The sequence below is a fragment of the Phocoena sinus genome, chromosome 9 (genome assembly GCF_008692025.1).
Source record: "Phocoena sinus isolate mPhoSin1 chromosome 9, mPhoSin1.pri, whole genome shotgun sequence".
NCBI lineage: Eukaryota > Metazoa > Chordata > Mammalia > Artiodactyla > Phocoenidae > Phocoena > Phocoena sinus.
In genome coordinates, this window is record NC_045771.1 from 28,525,967 (window position 1) to 28,545,755 (window position 19,789).

The window sequence follows — 19,789 nt, forward strand, 5'->3', positions numbered from 1 at the left end:
GCCAGAATAGCTTTGGCAAGTCCAGACACGGCTCTGCGGCCAAAGGCCCTCATTTGAACCTAAGCTGTTGGTGAATTAAGACCTGAGAAACTTGAGATAAGCGTGCCTAATCGCCTAAAAGAAACTCAACGAGAAAATGTATTGTAGCTTGTTGATCTTATTTCTTTAATAATTCAAAAGAATCTTCCAGAAATATGTGGACTTCTTCCTTAGATTCTTGAAATGTGATCACGGGACACAGTTGTCATTTGGCGCTTGCCCAGAAATACACATCTTTGCATGAGGCACCTGGACATATGTGGCAGGTCTGGTAGAATCAGCTAATTAACAACACAGGCTTAAACAGGCACCTCATCTGGCAGTGCAGTTAGTTGCCTGATGGTGCTCAGCGGGACCGGGTAGTGCTTTTTATTTTTCTACCCTAATGGTCTGCTGCCCACCTAATTTTGCCTTATTGTCAGTCACTACTTACCGCAGCTTGGGGCCCTCCCAGGAGGCTAAATTATTATCAAAGGATTAGGGAGATGTAGCCTTGCAGCTCTGACATTTCTGATTACTTGTCTATGCCCGAACACTAATTAGCTGTGACTAATTAAGAAAAATGTTCCTGCCATAGAAAACCATTTAAAAGAACTGAGAAGTAGAAAAGCAATTCAAAAGCTGAGCAGTGCTCAGATTTGCTGATGCTCTTTAGATTTCCACCAGAGCCTTAACTCACCTTTAATTGTGCTCAGAATTTTAAAAAAACAAAAAACAAAAAAAAAAACTCACATGTGAACTGATCTGAGGTTTTTGTTTGAATAGGAAAAAAAAAAAATTGTGGTTGATCACCTAAAATCCCTTAGCAATGGTAAAACTCTCTCTGATGAATGGAAAATGGCAAAACTTGCATTTCGATCGAGAAATTTTTCTTCACGCCGAACGCATAAGTATGCGTTTGCTTTCATTCACCCAAGCCGGTAACAGTGACTTAATAGTCATGGAAGAAATTAGAATATTCTCCCTCCTGATTTTATCAAAGGTAGTTGAAATAATTACAGGCAACATGTTGAGCATTTCAAAAGTTATTTAGTATTGATTTCATGCTGCCTTCACATGTAATATGGTCTGAAAACTCTGACTTCTCCACACAGAGCCTGGCTTTTCCTCGGTGGTTTGCATGCTTGCACTGCATCTGGCAACCAGTGACTTATTAATGAAAATACCCAGAGCTTCCCTGGTGGCGCAGTGGTTGAGAGTCCCCCTGCCGATGCAGGGGACGCGGGTTCATGCCCCGGTCTGGGAGGATCCCACATGCCGCGGAGCGGCTGGGCCCGTGAGCCATGGCCGCTGAGCCTGCGCATCCGGAGCCTGTGCTCCGCAACGGGAGAGGCCACAACAGTGAGAGGCCCACGTACCGCAGAAAAAACAAAAAAAGAAAATACCCAGGACCCTCCTGAGACCAGCATCTCTTTCAGTTGACCAGTGTGATGTTTTCATAGAAATGATAGCTACCGTTCTTCTCTTCAAACCTAACTCCATAAGCAAATGACACATGGCTTTAAAGCCATTTTCTGTGGTAGCCTTTTGAACTCCTCCTCCATCAGACACTCCCTCTGCAAGCTTTCCATGCAGCCCCATCTACATGGTCAGTGCCATTCACAAGTGGGCACAGCAGTGGCAGCCAGATTGCCACTATTGACTACGTCCAACTACCAAAAAAAAAAAAAATAATCTGTGTAAGGAAACGGCTATTGTAGTAAATCAGCATCATTGTGGCAAAACCATGTGTTTATTGAATGCATTGAAAGGAAACTCTATAAAAGAACAATTTTCACAGGTACTTATAAATACCTAAACTCCAGAGAGCCCTCAATTTCTTGATCTCAGCCCAGCCCTAATTAAGAGACCATCTAAATTTTGCTCTCTTAATATGGGCAAAATGTTTTGTTTGAAATAAAGCAAGTTCTAACCCCTACGTCACCAAAATTCTTCATGCTGTTTTTTAAACCCATTTCCCTTTTTCCTCTCAGTGGAGAACAAAAAGCAGGTAGCCAGCATCTCTAGGGAATAATCCTTCCTATGTATAAAGACTGTTATTAAGGCACCTGTCATACTTGTCTACTCCAGGATAAATAATCCCTATTTGCTAAACTTCTCTTCATAGGCCCCTTTTCTAGCCCTTTAATCATCTTTGTGGCTGTCCTTTGAAACTTCTCAAAATGTTCTCGGTCATGCTTAGGGTTTAGGGTCAGGAATAGGATGCAGTATTTGAATGTGGCTGAACAGTATTTTTTTTAAGGCATATTCCTAGTTATGCATTCTCATGGATAACTTTCCCATACTTTTGCTCTACTGATCCTTATAAATTTGGTCCCATATACTCCCCATATTTCTTGTTGACTTTCCTCTTACTGCCTATGTTATACAGTTAAAAATGTATATGTTTATAGATGTAGGATGGTCATTCACGTGACGTTTTGGATGCATAAGATCTAGAAAACAAATCCAATTCATCCTTCAAATAGGAAGTGCAAGGGATGGTGGTGAATGTTGGGATTAGAAGGTTAGGCATTGGGACTTCCCTGATGGTCCAGTGGTTAAGACTCTGCACTTCCACTGCAGGGGGCACTGGTTCAATCCCTGGTTGGGAAACTAAGATCCCACATGCTGTGTGGCCAAAAAAAAGAAAAAAAAAAAAACGTTAGGCATTTGTTTCCTCCCACATAGTTGGGTATCTCTGTCACAGTGACTCGGTAGCATTCTAATTAAAATAGGAAATCAAAACCCCTCTTATTATTTATTCATGCAACCAGTATTTATTTTCTAGAGGCCACACACTGCTAGAGTCTGAGAATGCAATGTTAGATAAGATACACCAAGTTCCTGCCCTAAGGGAGCTTACATTCTTATGGCCAAGTGGGTCTTCTGAAAAAGTTTTTAATTTCTACATTAAAATGTTTCATATTTTCATCTACTGAATAGACATTAATAGATTTTTTCCAAATGGATGTACTATGGAGAATTAAAATTTAGTACCCTTTCAAAATAGATGATAGTGATTATCTAAATCTGACATTTATTTCTCTCTGTTGCAAGTGGATGGTTGGAAACTTGCCAGAATTTAGGGCCAATGCAAGAGTTGTACCTAACTGTAGTGCCTGCAATATCAAATGCCGTGACAGGACAACAAGGGCACGCTCTCCCTCTCTACCCTTCATGGGTTCTTTGCTCAAAAGCCAGGCTTATACCAGCTCCCAGGAGAGCTCTCATGTCCCCTCAGACTCAAGTCAATAGTGCCACACCAATGATGTTTCTCACTTTTTTTTTTTTTAACACCTCTCACAAAACCAACAAGCATTGAAAGCACCCAGGACATGTCACTTCTTGGTGTAAATGCACAGGCAGTGCTGCCGGCCATACACCAGATATGCCCCCACAGCCTCAGATACCCCCCAGGAATAGCTACCAATACCCCTGAGCATATGCTGGAGGGGCAGCTGACTGCATGAGTGACAGACTCTTGAGGGCCAATCCAGGAGCTGAGCACATCAACCTCTGAGCACATAATGTTATCATATCTTTGTGTATAAGAGTATATATGTGGACACTCATATATGTACATAGACAGTGGGGGGTTGTTAGTTTACAGTACTTTCTCCTTTACTTAATTCATCACTTAAAATGAAATTAGACTGTCACATTTTTAGTTCTATGTTAAATTTCTTTAGCCAGATGCAGTTGTTTACTTTTTGATGATGTCTACAACTTTAGCATGCATTAAATTATTTTGCTATTAATGAAACATGTAATTCAAGTCAGCAGTTCCTCTGGCTCTGATATTCTTTTATCTTTTTTCTGTTGAAAAGCTGCCCTGCCACTATTATATACGTAACAGTTTATGTTTCCAAATATTTAAAAGCATTCAGTCCTTCAACAATTATGTAATGCATGTCATGTGCCAGACATTCTGCTAAGGGCTCAAGATATCAGTAAAAAGACTTGGTTTCTGCCTTATGGATACTCACAGCCTGGTGAGGCAGCCATAGGGCACATTGTGCAGTATTTTTATAGACACCTGTACAGGGTTCTAGGAGCAGGAAATACAGGAGCAGCTAAGTCTACCTGGTAAGAGATAGTGTTGGCTTCGTAGCAGAAATGATAGTTGAACTGAGTCTTAAAGGTCAACGTGAATCTGGCCAATGAAACGTACATGGGAATAAAAGTCCAGACAGAGGGATTGGCATGCCCCAAAACCGTAGATATAGAGAAACCCAACATCTAGCAGATCAGCAGGTCATTCAGGTCCTGTGGGGGTGCGCCATGAGTCGGAGACAGGAAGGCAGCTGTTTATCCCAGTCCCTACAATTGGAATAATAATGATACAACTTGGAATAATTGTTCCCTATTTTTCATAAGGAAACTGAAGCAGAAGGACTTGCTAACCATTAATTCTCAGACCTAGGTTTTATCTCAAACGTGTGCCATTTAATAGTCTAATTTATTTTTATCCGGATCCTACATTATTGATTTAAATGCAATATCGACCAAACTTTTATATATAGTACTTAAGATGAGTCATTCAACCAGATGAACAGGTCATATGCCCAAATAAATCATTCATAGTCTATGTCTGCACCCCAAACTGGTGCACACACCATTATAACTGGGTTGACCACTGAGTTCAACCAAACCACTCATTAGTCAAAAGATTAGCCAAACCAGTATGCGTTCCATCATTTGTCAATAAGTAGGCGAGAGGGGGAACAACTGATGATCTGAAATTTTCACTTTGTAATCACTAATCTTTTTAGCACCAGGGAAAGAACCACAGAATGAATTTACAAAGGCACTTGCCTACTTGATGATAATGAACGTGAAGAATAGTATTGATTTTAATGCTCTTTGTCTAGTGTGAGAATAGGTAGGCTAGTTTAATAATATTACTTTCAGGATATTTTGGAAGAAAGGAAATTTGGGGTTAATGAAATAGTAGTGAGTGGAAAAGAGCTTTTGCAACCCCCAATTTGTGGAACTTACCCTGTTATGTAACTTATCCTATTTTATAAGTGAAGAGGATTGAATGCATCTTGGAAGTGTCTTGGTTATTATATTCATGCATTTTTCTTTAAAAAAAAGGAATGGGAAAAAAAAAGTACTGAACTTCAAGAGCAGGAAAGATTTTTCAGCATTCAACAAGCATTTATTAGGTACCTACTATATGCCAACCCTCCCATATTAGTACTTGTTACATTTTCCCTTTCTTAGCAGACATCATAGTGCTCATGAACTCTCCTTTGCAGACTTCCTCATAGAGATAAGAAATGAAAATCGCCCTGGATGTGAGTTTATTGAATATGGAAGGAAAAAGGCATGAATCAAGTTCTTCTCTGTTGTGTATTTTAAAAAAAGATGAAGAAAACTGCACATATAGATCGAGTCCCCTCATGAATGTACTAAGGATCTTCTTTCCGCATTGCTTTGTTTTGTTGCAGTGAAAAAAACAAATTCTTCCCAGTATTCCTAAGCATTAGGGTATATGGCACTTTAAAACAACCTAAGAAGGAAACACGTGGGAAATGCATAGCACAAGGACCATTTGGTTGGTTACCCTAACAGAGTGTGGTGCTTCCAAAAATGTATTACATTATGTAATTACATTATTAAGTGTACAAATATCTTTGGAAATGCAGATTACAGTAACTTGCAAGAAAATGTGATGGACTTCTTTGAAACAACAAGCATCCCCTGTATTACTTCACAATCCTGTGTTATGATAACTATCAGGGACCCCCAGGAATGGTAGAGTTGTTTTCTTAGTTGTTTGCTACAAGCATCAAACTACTCTTAAAAAATCAGAGACTTGGGCTTCCCTGGTGGCGCCGTGGTTGAGAGTCCGCCTGCCGATGCAGGGGACAAGGGTTCATGCCCTGGTCCTGGAAGATCCCACATGCCACGGAGCGGCTGGGCCCTTGAGCCAAGGCCGCTGAGGCTGCGCGTCCGGAGCCTGTGCTCCACAACGGGAGAGGCCACAACAGTGAGAGGCCCGCGTACCGCAAAGAAAAAAAATCAGAGACTTCACTGATGGAACAGACTGTTTCATAGAAGGAAATGGAATAACCTAGTAGTCGTGAGCACGGACTCTGGAGCATAGATATAAGATGAATCTTAACCTTGCCACTTACATAAACTTAAATAAGTAAATTGCTTAATCTAAACTCAGTTTTCTACCTACGTGAGCTCAGTTTCCATGCAAACTAGGAATAATAACCACTTCATCAAGGTTGTTTTAAGAATCAAATGAAAATTTAACTGATGCACTTGAACTTCCCATGGAGAATTTTTTAAAAACATCAGATGCCTTTATAATCAGAGTATTAGTATTATATAATATAATATAGTGTATATATATTTGTTATTATAAAATCATAAGAATACTTCACAGTTCTTAATAAATTTCATTTATTCCTCATTATACTTTATTGTTTCATTTTTATAATATATCTGTACTTCATTAAAAGGCCAAATGAAACTTCTGGAATCCTAGACTTGCATATTTGGATGAACAAAGCTATATTTAAGAAGCATTAAAAAAAAAATAATTTGGCTTTTCCCTTCTTTGAGGAGAATCACAAGCTATATTGCTTCTAATCATGCCCCTTCCTTTGACAGTCAAATCTGATCTCATAGTATTTCTGGAGAGCATAAAAATCTTATTTTAAAGCTAGTTCATATAATCTGTCCGTCATATCACAGATGAGAAAACTGAGGCATAGAGAAAGCAAGCGACAGGCTCAGTCAAGCAAATAGTCGCATCCCAGGGGCCGGCACTGCGGCTCCTCCAGCTTCTGTGTTGATGTTCTTCTCTGGTGCGATCACGGCCAGCCCTCAGCCTCCATGTCCAGATGCGAGTCTCTGTTTCCCTCCTCCTGCGCGCCTCCGGGGCTAGCTGGTTGATAGATGTAGGTTGGGTTGAACACTTCCCGTATTCTTAACCTAATAGACTGGTTTCAGTTTTCCTTAAATATAGCCTTTAATCTTATTCCAAGCCAACACAAAATTCACACTTAAAACTTTCAAAATGCTTGTGGTCTTCTTTGTGGGTTTTTTTTTTTTTTTTTTTTTTTTTTTTGCGGTACGCGGGCCTCTCACCGTTGCGGCCTCTCCCGTTGCGGAGCACAGGCTCCGGACGCGCAGGCTCAGCGGCCATGGCTCACGGGCCCAGCCGCTCCACAACATGTGGGATCTTCCCGGACCGGGACACAAACCCGTGTCCCCTGCATCGGCAGGCGGACTCTCAACCACGGCGCCACCAGGGAAGCCCTAAATGCTTGTGTTTTGAGGGTCTGTTTTGTGGAACCAAATATAATCATTTTGAGTGGGTTAGCTTGAAAAGAGGGTGGAAATGTTGGTATTATTATATCAAATGTACCGTTAATATAGATCTGCATTTTAGTGCCTAGAAATGGGAAGTGACCACGAATTTAGTTATATTAAACAGATGTACTATTGACAAAAGGAACACTCCATGTATAAAGAAACATTTCTATTTACTTTTTAATGTACTGGTGAAACTGTAGGGCATTAACATTTCTAAATAATTTGTTGCCCTCTAAAGCCACGAAGTGATCCTAAAGGATGCTTTATATTTATCAAGCTTTTCAAAACCATTATTCTTTTATCCAATTAAACTTAACATTTAAAAGGCACATATTTCCTAAGATGAGATTTTCCAGATGGTATGTCATTTCAACACGGTGACCTGACTCTGGTAAAACTATCAGCTTCTCTTGAAATAAATGAAGAAATGCACGCATACTGTGGAAATGTAGCCATTTCATATCTGGGGGCACTAAAAAGTGTTGGGTTGGGTTTGTTGTTGTCGTCGTCGTCGTTCACCTATTGAGACGAGCCTAGCTGGAGAAGAATGAAAATATATCAGCTAGCTGTACCAAGTTCATAATCAATAAAAAGCTAAACACTTAAGCGGAAAATATATCACAGATTTGTTCCCCAGCAAAGCAACTATTTTTACCCTGCCATCATCATCAGAAGCCACATTCTGACAGAAATCATTTGCTTGAAGCAGCCGCAATATAGGAACCCTATGTGGTCCTGTGACTCAGATTTAGGAATATTAGCCCCAGAAGGTCTGAAGACATTGTGCATTAGTATGTATTGAGACCTCATTCCAGGTGGCAAGCAGCTGGACTTTTTAAAAAATAAAACTTCCAAAATAAAGGCGAAGCGCCTGTTTCCAGGCAGTAAGTGTTATATTTAATTGAATCCTCCTCAAAATGTTATAAATTAGGCAGCAAAGGGAGCCGTGCATATTTAATATATTTGTTTTGTATTTCCACTAGTCGACAGAATAATGAAATTCCTTAACTACTTCTCTTTAACTTGCATGAAGAAAGCACGGTATGTTGCTAAATCTCTTTTCACCAGCACTGCCGAGAAACAACTTTAATCCTTGTTAGAAAATTGCCGAGTCTGGGACTGACAAAGAGCTCATGCTTGTTCCATTGTTAGTGTTCCCCGGCCCCAAGAGCAGAGCCCTTTACAGCTGCGTGGATCCCGCCCGGCTCAGCTGCACTATTTAGGAGAGGAGGTTTGTCAATTTCTATTGACAATGGAGAGAGTTTTTCAGGGCCTGTAGCAGTGCTGACACAGTTGGGGATCAATGCCAGCCATTCAGAATGCACCCTCTTTCATTGCTTTCGTTTGTTAATTCAAGACTAAAGGTCCACTGAGGGGGTTCAGGGTGTTTAAGAAAGCTGATGAACTGTTTAAAAAAGCTGATGAACTGCAAGCGTTTATAGCCCTGGTGTGGCAATTTCCATAGTCAGTGGCAACTCCTGGCACTGAGGGAGCTGTGTCCTTGTTGACCCTCTTGTTATTAAAAATGCACAAGTGCTGCGCTTCTCAATATTTCAACACTCTTTCATTGTCAATACCACCTTCTGAGCCCTTCAGCTTGTTGCTTGCTCTAAAGATCTTCGTAGATTGGGTTTGAAAACTTCACCTTAAACACTAGATTAGACTGATGTTCTGTTTTCCGTGCTCCTGTTGATTTGTTGAACCTTCCCAGGGCTGGAAAGCAAGTAGCAGCTTGATGGGGAGACGGGCTGCTAATATGATTTCCCAGTCTACAGTCATGCACAATAAGTGTGAATAAATACAGGGGTCTCACAGAGTCAACCCTAGCCTTTCCTTTCCTTTTCTTTTTGCTTTAAAAGGGATATCTCAAGAAAATGAAGTGAGTAAGGCATGCCCTTACAGGAGTTGAATGAACCACAAAAAAGAAGAAAAAAAAACACATATATTTTGTTAAAGCGGTAGGCTGCTGGCATGGATTGATGGAGGAAAAAAGTGTAGAATATACACTAACTGCTTTATTCTTAAGTAGACCAAGCAGGGAATAAAGCAGTAATGCCATACCCACGACTTGAGTGCAAGCTCCAGTGCCCCTTCGTTGTCATCCCCTGAAAGGAAAAGTGGATAGTCAAACAAGTTGCTTTATAAAATTAACTTTTCCAAACTGAAAGCACATTTTCTAACAGTCACACTTCAGTGCACATTCACCCCTGTCCAGTTTTTTTTTCTTTGCTTTGGAGGGTGGTTTGGTTTGGTTTGGTGGGGTGGGGGGAATGACGCTAACTTACCTTTGAGATTTTTCTCAAGATGAAAAAAATGGAATCTATGGTCCTCCACCCAGAAGAAGAACATAACCATTCCAACACCAGAAATAGGAAAATGCTAGTGATTTCTCTTTGGTGGTTTTGTCTGTTTGGTGTGTATGTGTGTGTGTGTGTTTCACCATATATAAGAAAGAAGCAGTCCTAGTAAGGTTTTTTGTTTGTTTGTTAGCTTATTCTTCATAGCAACGTAAACTCTAAGCTAAGCTATTGATTTCTCTTCATCATTTGCTTGATTTAGCTGAAATTCTTCAAAATGCTTTGACTTTGGAACCAGGAAATATGCATGATTAGCAGATGGAATAATTTTTCTTATACAATGTTCCTTGTAGAATAATTTGTTTGCCTTTAAAGTTTGATGATGAAGTAGCTTAAGCACTTTATTAACATTAGCTCTTTTTCTCTGTTTTTATAGTTAACTTTAGATCATTTTATTCCCAAATTATTCTTCTTTAAAATTATGATTTTGGCATTGTGTTAAAGAAGTTATATTAATAATAAATTTCTGTGTTATGTTAGATGTCCTTTCAGTTATCACTTAATCGTAAGTACCACTCATATGTAATGGAAAAATGAAGTTACATTAATTTTAAATTACCTAAGGATTTTTTAAGAACATAAGATGCATATGGAGTAATTTTAAGAAAGCATTTTCATTTACTTCAGATTCATGCAACTTACCACATATATAGTAACTTTACAGTCTAACAGCCCAATTAACTTGTATGTTATAAACTTTGTACAATATATCGTATTTTGTCCCCCCAACTAAAAAAAAAATTATTCCTTGAAGAAGCACTATAGTTTTAAGAGTCATAACCATTATGACTACATTTTAGTTTTCAAGTTACTTGGAGGGTGGGCTGGGGGCGAGGGTTTTAATTCAGTATACTCATATTCAATATCACCAATACGTATGAGTGTTTACCTGCATTAAAATAGAACTCAAGCAGTTGAGGCTATAACTTGAAATAAGGAAGTATAGAATTTAAATACCAGATACTACTCTATTAAGATTTAATATGTCAGCTGAAGTACTGAATTTTTTAGCAGTTTATTTTTTAAGAATTTAGGAGTATCTCATTTTATAAAACTTATTTCTGATACTCTTACATGTCCTGAAAATTAGGAAAGTAATCATTAGGAAAAAGCAAAACTGGGTACATGAGTAATATTTTTTTTAAACAACCATAACCCATCTCACATTTTAAAAACGTGAATGTTCATTCATCCATTTAATATCACAGTATTCAGTAAATCAGTCACTCATTTTCATTAGCTTATCTCATTTTATGCATGTGTGTCCAGTATGCCAACAAACTAATAGAAATAAGTCTGATGAAATGTTAAACTAATTCATTTTTATATTATGCTTAAACTACCATTCCTTATACTAAATTTTATTAGAACAATGTTAGTAAATACAAGTCCAGGTGAATTTCAGACTTACTTGTATCACTTGAGATTTCTTTTAGAAATTTGTATTTACTGCTTTATTATGGAAGAAAAATATCTTTTAAGATTTTTTTCTGTGTTTGAATACCTAAGAACATATGCACGTGCATATGTGATCTGTAGTGTCACTGTGTGTACACAAGCAAGGCACAAAATACCTTCTCTTTCAAAAACTCTTTTGTCATTTCCTAAATGCTGCGTGGACATTGATATTTCTCACAGTTATCTGAATGAATAGCATTATTTTCTTACAGTATTACCTAAACCTGGCTCTGGCGTGTAAGTACTGAATCCCTTAAAATGCCATCACTAATGGCAGATTGCCCTTTTTTGAAAATAGGAACAGAATTTCTTCTTTTACTATACTCACAGGCGTTATATAGGAGCAGGAAAGTATATTAGAGAAGAATTTCCATTCTCCCACCAAGAGAGTTATAATAAACAGAGAGAAAATATGAAGCCTCCAGAAACACTTGCAAAATGAAACAGATTGTTTTCTTTTATAATTTGGTCAACTGACATCTGTTTTTGTGATTCTTATAAGACACAAGAATTCCATCCTGATAATGTTCCTTCCTAAGATCTGAAATCTTTATTTTAGGTGGTTTTAGACCATCTTGGCAAATACTTAACAACCGATAGTAGATAAAGGTGTGATTGGGGATTAGAGGTTAGTAAGCTGTGGATGTTTTTTGCCATCCCTCCTTTAAAATGCTTTTTCTAGGTATTGCCTACATGCATGATGGTATCTACTCTGATTTTTACATAACATGCAGGCTAATGGGAAATTTCCCTTTGAAAAGAATTTACCTATTTTTTCCCTGCTGCCTGGCAGTCCATTCAGTCCCATAACATGTATTTAGTACCCATTGTTACCTACAAATTACAAAGCAGGCCGCTAGGCTGCAAGTGCAAAAACACTGTTTCCCATGAATATGTTACAGCTAAAAGACTGTAATGTTAATTCATGTAAAGAACAGCCTAGGTCAACTTAGCAGATTTTCTAGCAAAACATACAATTCTGTTAACAGGAAATTATAGCATTATTGACTTCAAGTGCTGATCTATGGTCATTTCAGAGTGTTTCATTACCCCCTCATTACCGAATCTGTTAAATGAATACTGCAGAGGTTGTTTTCTTTTCTGTTTTCTTCCCCCCCCCCCCCGCCCCCATCCTTCTTTCCAGCAATGGTACAGCAGTTCCATGAAAGTCATTTGTGTGTGGTTGGCTGATAGATTAGACCTGCAGCTTCATATTTACCAACTGAAGACACTAATCAAGATTGTGAAGGTAAACAAAATGTGTTTAGATGTGAATTGCCCAGCAAGCTATAAAGAATAATGGCAAGATATTGACATATAAGAAAATCGTATTTAATATACCTGAGTGGATGTAAGTACTTTAAAAACATCACTTTCAGCAATGATGTGCTGCTGTTTATTCCATTTTCAGTTAGATTACTAAATAAACATAAATTTATTGTTTTTGTATTAATAAATTAAAAGTATTTTGTTATCAAGTAATCATATTTGAAGATAATATATACATAAAGCCCCTAGCACATTTACCTGAATCTAGTAGGTCCACAATAATTTTGTATTAATTGTCTTAGGTATAGAAATGTTTTCTCCTAATACATTTCCTTCATATTTATTAATATATTATTAGGAGGGCTTTTGAATTATATTTGCCCCTAGGATAAGGAGAGTCTCCTTTATTTTGTTATATCCTGATATGAAAGTAAAACATTGTCACTGCCTGAATTCTTTTGGAAGCATGCCCCTTCTTGTATGTAAGAGATGATCAGTATGAGTGTCGGGGACCATCCATAACCACTAACAGATGTTATATCAGTTCAATGAGGCCATTTTGACTTCCGCTTTTCAAGAGGAAATGTAATCACATGCATGTTATATTGAGTGAGTAGGGGCTTTAAAGTAATATATTATTCAGCATGATTTTTCACACCTTATAAATTCCAGTGGAAATACAAAATTTACCACAGGTATAACTTTTTCTTAAAATTGAGACAAATTCTACATTATGGCAAAAAACATAACTCTAAGCTCTTGTGAATCAGCTGTTCCTTTAAATAAGTGACTTTTACTTCCATTCTAGTACCATTTATCAAATGGTATAATATGCCATTGATGTATTTATATATATGTATGTGTGCCTATCTATGTGTATATCTATATTTGCACGTACATATATATGTATATGTGTATATTTGTGTGTATGTGTGTATATGTACACACACACACACACACACACACACACACACACACACACACAGTGGTTCTCATAGTGTCATTCCTGATATAACATTATCAGCATCACCTGGGAACTTGTTAGACATGCAAATTCTTCGGCTCCACACCAGACTCACTAAGTCAGAGTGTCTGAGAGTGGGGCCTGGCCATCTGTACATGAACAAGCCCTCCAGAGGATTCTGATAGAGATAAAGTTTGAGAAGAACCACTGTGTCACATCATTAAAAGTTTTATCCACATTAAAATACTTTCCACCATTCTCCTGGTTCCTGCAGTCTCATTAGAATATGAATTCTTTTGTGCCACAGACACATAGGTTATAGAAAGATCCACCAAGAGGAAAGTTCTATTCTAAAGTCAGAAATCGGCAAATCTACTGGAACATAGAACCAGACCTATAATGTCACAGTAATAGCAATCATGATTAGCCATAAATAACAAGTAAAATTGGTCACCCACTAATTTTAATACACTAAAACATTACATTTCAATTGACAGACTGCCTTTGATCTAGAACACTTTTTACCAGGTGTTATTTATTTTACAAAGAAACTAAAAACACATTATGATAACGTTCATGTTTGCTTTAGTTCCTCCATGGTTTCTTCCTTGTTTCTACAAATGTCACTTGGAGAGCTTTCAACTTAAGTTTGTTTTTCATAAAAGAGAATCAGAATAATCTGTGTTTACCTTCTAAATATGTGTACGTGTTAAGATTGCAGTCTATACTGTGACTAATATCGGGATTAGCTTGTTCCCCTTAGGATCAGCCATATTTTCAAGCTAATGTCTACTGTGTTCAGGATGTCAGAAATTACATACTCGGCTGAGTGGTATTAGTTGATAGATTGGTAAGCTCTTTCTTTGTTTTTATAATAAGAATCTCCATTTTTTTTTTTTTTTTTAAGAATCTCCATTTTTTATTAACCCATCATCTGTTTATTTCAAAGTTATTCCTCTTCTCATATTCACAGTCATAACAGTTCAAGCACCAGTGACTATTTTAACAGAAAAAATGATTAATAATTTTGTTAATTATAGGGTGACATTTCCATTGTATTCTAAGCCAGTCAGTTTATCTTATTTTAATGTAGTCTTCATTATGGCTACCAACAGTCAAGACTGATAAACATGAAATTAAATTTCATGTATACATTTGACTTTCCATGTTTTGTTTTTCGCAAGCAGGTCCCCAAACTCAGCCAATACTTTCTTGGGCTGATACATTTAATCAACTCATAGGGCTTTATTTAATAACTAAAAGTGACTATTCTCACAATGAAAATTAGGATGAATTAATTCAGTGTTCTAATTGGTTTTTTTTCTACTTTGAATATAAACAGACGTTAACCAATTTCATACATAGATCCATCACTCTTCAGAGCCTATATGGCTATGTTTATAACGTTCATTTTCCAGTGAATTTAAGCGGCTCTTCAACAGCACGTGTATAGAATTGTGCAGGCCCCGAGTAGGCTTTCCTTCCATCCACGTCACTTAGACTGGACCTGCCTGTTACAGCGGGGTAGTGCGTTCTACTCAGGAGCCAGGCCGAGGGCTCCTGGGCTCTGGCAGCCTAGTCCTTAGAAGCATTGTCATTCTTCTGTGCCCACGGAGACCCAGATGCCATCAAGATGTATATGATCGCCAACTTTGCCCCACAAAGACACTTAGACGCCAATTGGTTCATTGACGTTGCTCACTAAGAAGAGACAAATTGCAGTAAGATATTCACAGAAGATTTAGGACTAAGAAATTAACAAAGTTTAAACATCAGAATGGTTTATTTGGGGAAGGGAAAAATAGAATCCTCAAATAATCAAAATGGCTGATGGATTTCTGTTCTCCCTAGAGGCCATTTGACGTTTAAAAGCGGTTAACATAAATGAGCTGCCTCTTTTACTAGGAGAAAAGACGACAAGTGAGCAGCGCCCTGCGGCAGGCACTTGTCTTAAGTAAGAGCCAAGCAGACCTTCTTGGCAGCCACAGAGGATCTCTAAGTGTCAATAACATGTTATGAATTCTAAAAAGAGAGAAAGAGAGAGATTGCAAGGGTACCTGCCCTGCAGTGCCCCTAACTGCTTATTGCTTACTAGTAAAGTAAGGAAGCAGAGTCTTAATTTTATACAAATTAGAAAGCCTTTAGGGCTGCAAATCCACAATACAACTCTGTCCTGGCCAACTTACTGATAATTAAGCTAAGTCTAAGGAAAGTCATTCCAATAAAATAAGAAAGTGGGACTCACAAACTTGGTATATAATTCTCAGTGGAACACTAATACTTTATTTCAGATGTATTATCTGTAGATGAATGTTTTTTGTGCTTGATATATTTTTAATCTAACTATCAGAGTGTTAGAGGCTTGAACAGAAATCTCTATGGTAGTAATACCATGCATACTAGTTACCAGATTTTTCCAGACAAAATTTACCTTACAGAGTTACTTCATGGGTTCTGATGCAAATTACCATATGTTTTGGTGTGAAAATATCACCTTAGTAATAATAAGCTTTAATGGTTTAGAAAGAGAATATGAGGATGGTGGGATTTATGTGTCTTAATACAAAATATTAAAATCAAATTAAAAGGACTACCCTGGTGACACAGTGGTTAAGAATCCGCCTGCCAGTGCAGGGGACACGGGTTCAAGCCCTGGTCCGGGAAGATCCCACGTGCCGCAGAGCCGCTAAGCCCGTGCGCCACAACTACCGAGCCTACGTGCCACAACTACAGAAGCCTGCGTGCCTAGAGCCCATGCTCCACAACGAGAGAAGCCACTGCAACGAGAAGCCCGTGCACTGCAACAAAGAGCAGCCCCCATTCACCGTAACTAGAGAAAGCCCACACGTAGCACCAAGACCCAACACATTATCTATAAATAGATAAATAAATAATCAAATTTAAATAGTTTGGGTTATTTAAGAAAAAAAACACTAAATTTTTCTTGCTGTTGAGATACTGACCTCATACAGTACAGTGTTCCTCACCATTCAGTTTATGTTTTGGACATGAGGTGGACTTTATTTATGCATTTTATTTATAACAAGTGAATATCACTTCTGAAACTTGAATGGTACCATGGGGCATAAGGCAGATGATATAAGACAGGAAGATAAAATGTGAAAACACCAGTGACACCGCTACCTTGTAATGGTTCTGTTCCTTTCCAGAAGTCTGTTTGTAGACCAGGTGTGTATATCCAGGGGATTAAGATGCCATCCATCAGCACTTCCTACCTCAAGTGAATAAGCGCCTTCAGCTGAGCTGTTTGAATATTATATTTTCCTTCTAATTGTGTTGAGTGAAACCGGGCATCCCTTAATGTTAATTTTCAGCTATTGGAGTTGTAATTTGGGGCCAGGAAGTACAACATTCCTTTTTTTATTTGACTTCTTTCATCTGTTAAGTGCAAACCCCCAAAAAAGTGACTGTTAGCAGTCATTTAGAACAAAAAAGTGGCACATTGATATGTATTGATACTTCGGGCCAGTCCATTGACATCTGGCTGTTTAGTATTCTAAATCTAACATAGGACAGTCAAAAAAAAAAATCTTTAAAGATATTTAGCATTTTAATGGCCTTAGAAGTGCCTCTACAGAATGAGCTATCTTCATTTGTGCTTTGTTTCCCCATTGAACTAACTCTAGACTTTTTCTACAACTTTAAAAGTCAGTAATAAAATACCAGCCTTGTTTAGTCATCAAAAACTCATGTGTGAAGAAAGTCTCACTTCAGGAGAAAAGTAAAATAAGGAAAGTTTTATAGGTTACATATCTTAAGAGCCACAGAAATCAGAGTTTCGTTGTTATTCTTGTTTTTTTAAGAATCACTGTGTAAACAGTAACATGATATTTGCACTATTTTTGACAGATAATACACCAAACAACAATTTACTGTTTCACACCACAAACAGTAAATATGTTTTATTAGCCCATCAGTGGAAGTTTAATGCCAGAATTTAACACTTCACATTCCAAGACAATTTCAGAAGGGCAAAATTGATACAGACATTTAGGTGTACACAAATTTTTACCCAGTGTGCCTATAAATAAACTTTATAATTCACAAATGCTGAAAATGCAAACTTCTTTTAGTGATAATAGGATTAATCCTCTTCCCTCTACACACCTCCCCCCAAAACCTAATGCATTTTATAAAATGTAACGTATTTTTCAATACTAAAATAAAGGCTCCTCAATTGAAAAACTAAGAACTCCTTCATACTGAAAATGTACATAAGTGCATATCATTTTACCTTTGTTACAGGTTATTCAAGTAGTGAATTCTGTGCAATTAGTAATATTTTGGGGGAAAAAGCTCACTTGTCATCTGACAGTCACAACATTTTGATGTACTCAGAGTGATTCTAGTTTGAATAGCACTATCAAAAGTCTCTTATTTCATTGCTCCCCAGAACCTACACCAACAGGATGACTGGCCTGGGCAGCTACAATCCGAATCCATTAGTGAATTGTCCAAGATCATTTCTGAAATGCCAACTGAGTATATATACATTCAGACATACACATATACATCCATCCAGACATATAATCCATAAGGGATCTAAGCAAATTCTCTCTCCTTCCTCCAGAAAACCTATAGGGACTTCCGATTGCAGGGTGTGTTGGAAGGCACCCTGAACAGTAAGACCTATGACACCCTGCACAGACGTTTAACAGTAGAGGAGGCTACAGCTTCTGTTTCGGAAGGAGGTGGACTTCAGGGCATCACGATGAAAGACAGTGATGAAGAAGAAGAAGGCTAATAAAATGCAGCTCTGCAGAAGGAAGGAGGGCCTTGACATTGTTTATTTTGTAACTGTCCTTGTAATTACATTGATAGTTTGGACCAAATATAAATGCTTGTATTTCACTCTACATTTTAAAAAGTTAACCTGAAGCAGAGTTAAAAGAAAATGCCAAGTATTTTTTTGAAGAAGATCAGCCTTTTTTGTGTAGCTTGATCTAAAATGATGATCTTTGGCTCTGTGATTGGAACATGAACCTTTTTTTTTTTTTTTAAAGAAGATTCGACTTTTTTTCCTGTAGTTACATCAAAATCATGTCGCTTGTATGAAGTGAAATATGTATTTCTCATGATACGACATTGTGAGAATAAGCCACTTCTCATCATTGCGCCAGCTCTATTGTACGTACCCTTGTTAAAATGGTGTGTACTTGACAGTTTATCATTTACGTGCAATGTAATAGGTTTGCTTCCTAGTTAATTTATCATTGTTGTGATGTGTGTTAAAACTTTAACCTTGGTTCTTGGTACTCTGAATTGGTCTTCCTGGGCTTAAAGGATCACCAAACCCAAATATAAACTAGATTATCCAATGGGCTTGTGTCTTGTTCCATTCTGAACATTTTTTCCTTCAAGTATAAAAATCCCAAGGTGTGGGGTAGTAAGTGTGCTGTCGTCAGCATACCATATTCTCCTACTACTAAGTGTAACAGCTTGCAGGCGATAAAAGTCCACTTGGTCCTAACCACTTATGTATTTATTAGACTTGTATAAATTAAATACAGTAAAATATGTTTGCAGTATTATAACCATCTCAGCAATTTGGCTCTGTGTTTTTATTGTGTTTGTTTACAATCAAATGAGTAAAAGATATTAACACTGCTTTCCATCTAGTAGGCACTCACACTTGTTAAAAGAACTGGTTAAATGTGAGAGCACATTTCCATAGCAAAGCTGATGTTGACTACATACTCATAGATTGTGTATTATTAGTTAACATTAGCAATTAGTGTTAATAATGAGTAATACTAGAAATGCTAGTAATGTTAACTAGCAATTGACATATTAACAGTTTTTCTTCCCCCAAAGTATTTTCTGGCTATGGCTACAATTTTAAATTGTAATTTACCTTTGAATTTTAATTTTTGTATTTTTTTCAAAAATATGCCAGCACTCATTCATAAGTAGTTTGTTTTGTTTTGTTTGTGGTACGCGGGCCCCTCACTGTTGTGGCCTCTCCCGTTGCGGGCCTCTCACTGTCGTGGTCTCTCCCGTTGCGGAGCACAGGGTCCGGATGCGCAGGCCCAGTGGCCATGGCTCATGGGCCCAGCCGCTCCGCGGCATGTAGGATCTTCCCAGACCGGGGCACGAACCCGTGTCCCCTGTATCGGCAGGCGGACTCTCAACCACTGCGCCACCAGGGAAGCCCTCGTAAGTAGTTCTTAAATGAAGAGAGTTAATGCAGAATAAGTGAAGGTACCCCTGAATTTGTGTAAACATAAGTTCTGAAGCTTTGGAAGTGAAACAACTTCTTGGCCCTCCAAATTTATTCTGGTGCCTGACCTAGACTAGCCCACAAAAACCTATTTAATCCACAGTTATTATTTAATATTGTTTGGGCTCAATTCTGGGTCCT

General features: G+C 37.9%; 1 protein-coding gene across 10 annotated transcripts in view; it reads left to right on the top strand.

The window, feature by feature from the left end:
• The window catches only part of CADPS2 (calcium dependent secretion activator 2), a 494,346-nt gene extending 475,376 nt beyond the window's left edge, over positions 1-18,970 (top strand). For 9 of the 10 annotated variants that reach the window (XM_032643104.1, XM_032643096.1, XM_032643097.1 and 6 more), the window contains 2 exons: positions 12,319-12,423; positions 17,999-18,967. In XM_032643104.1, the coding sequence (XP_032498995.1) occupies positions 12,319-12,423; positions 17,999-18,172 (279 nt within the window). In that variant the 3' untranslated portion in view covers positions 18,173-18,967. Of the gene's footprint in view, positions 1-12,318; positions 12,424-17,998 lie in introns of all 10 variants that reach the window. The other variant, XM_032643102.1, reaches the window with a different exon arrangement.
• The last annotated feature ends 819 nt before the right edge of the window (positions 18,971-19,789 follow it).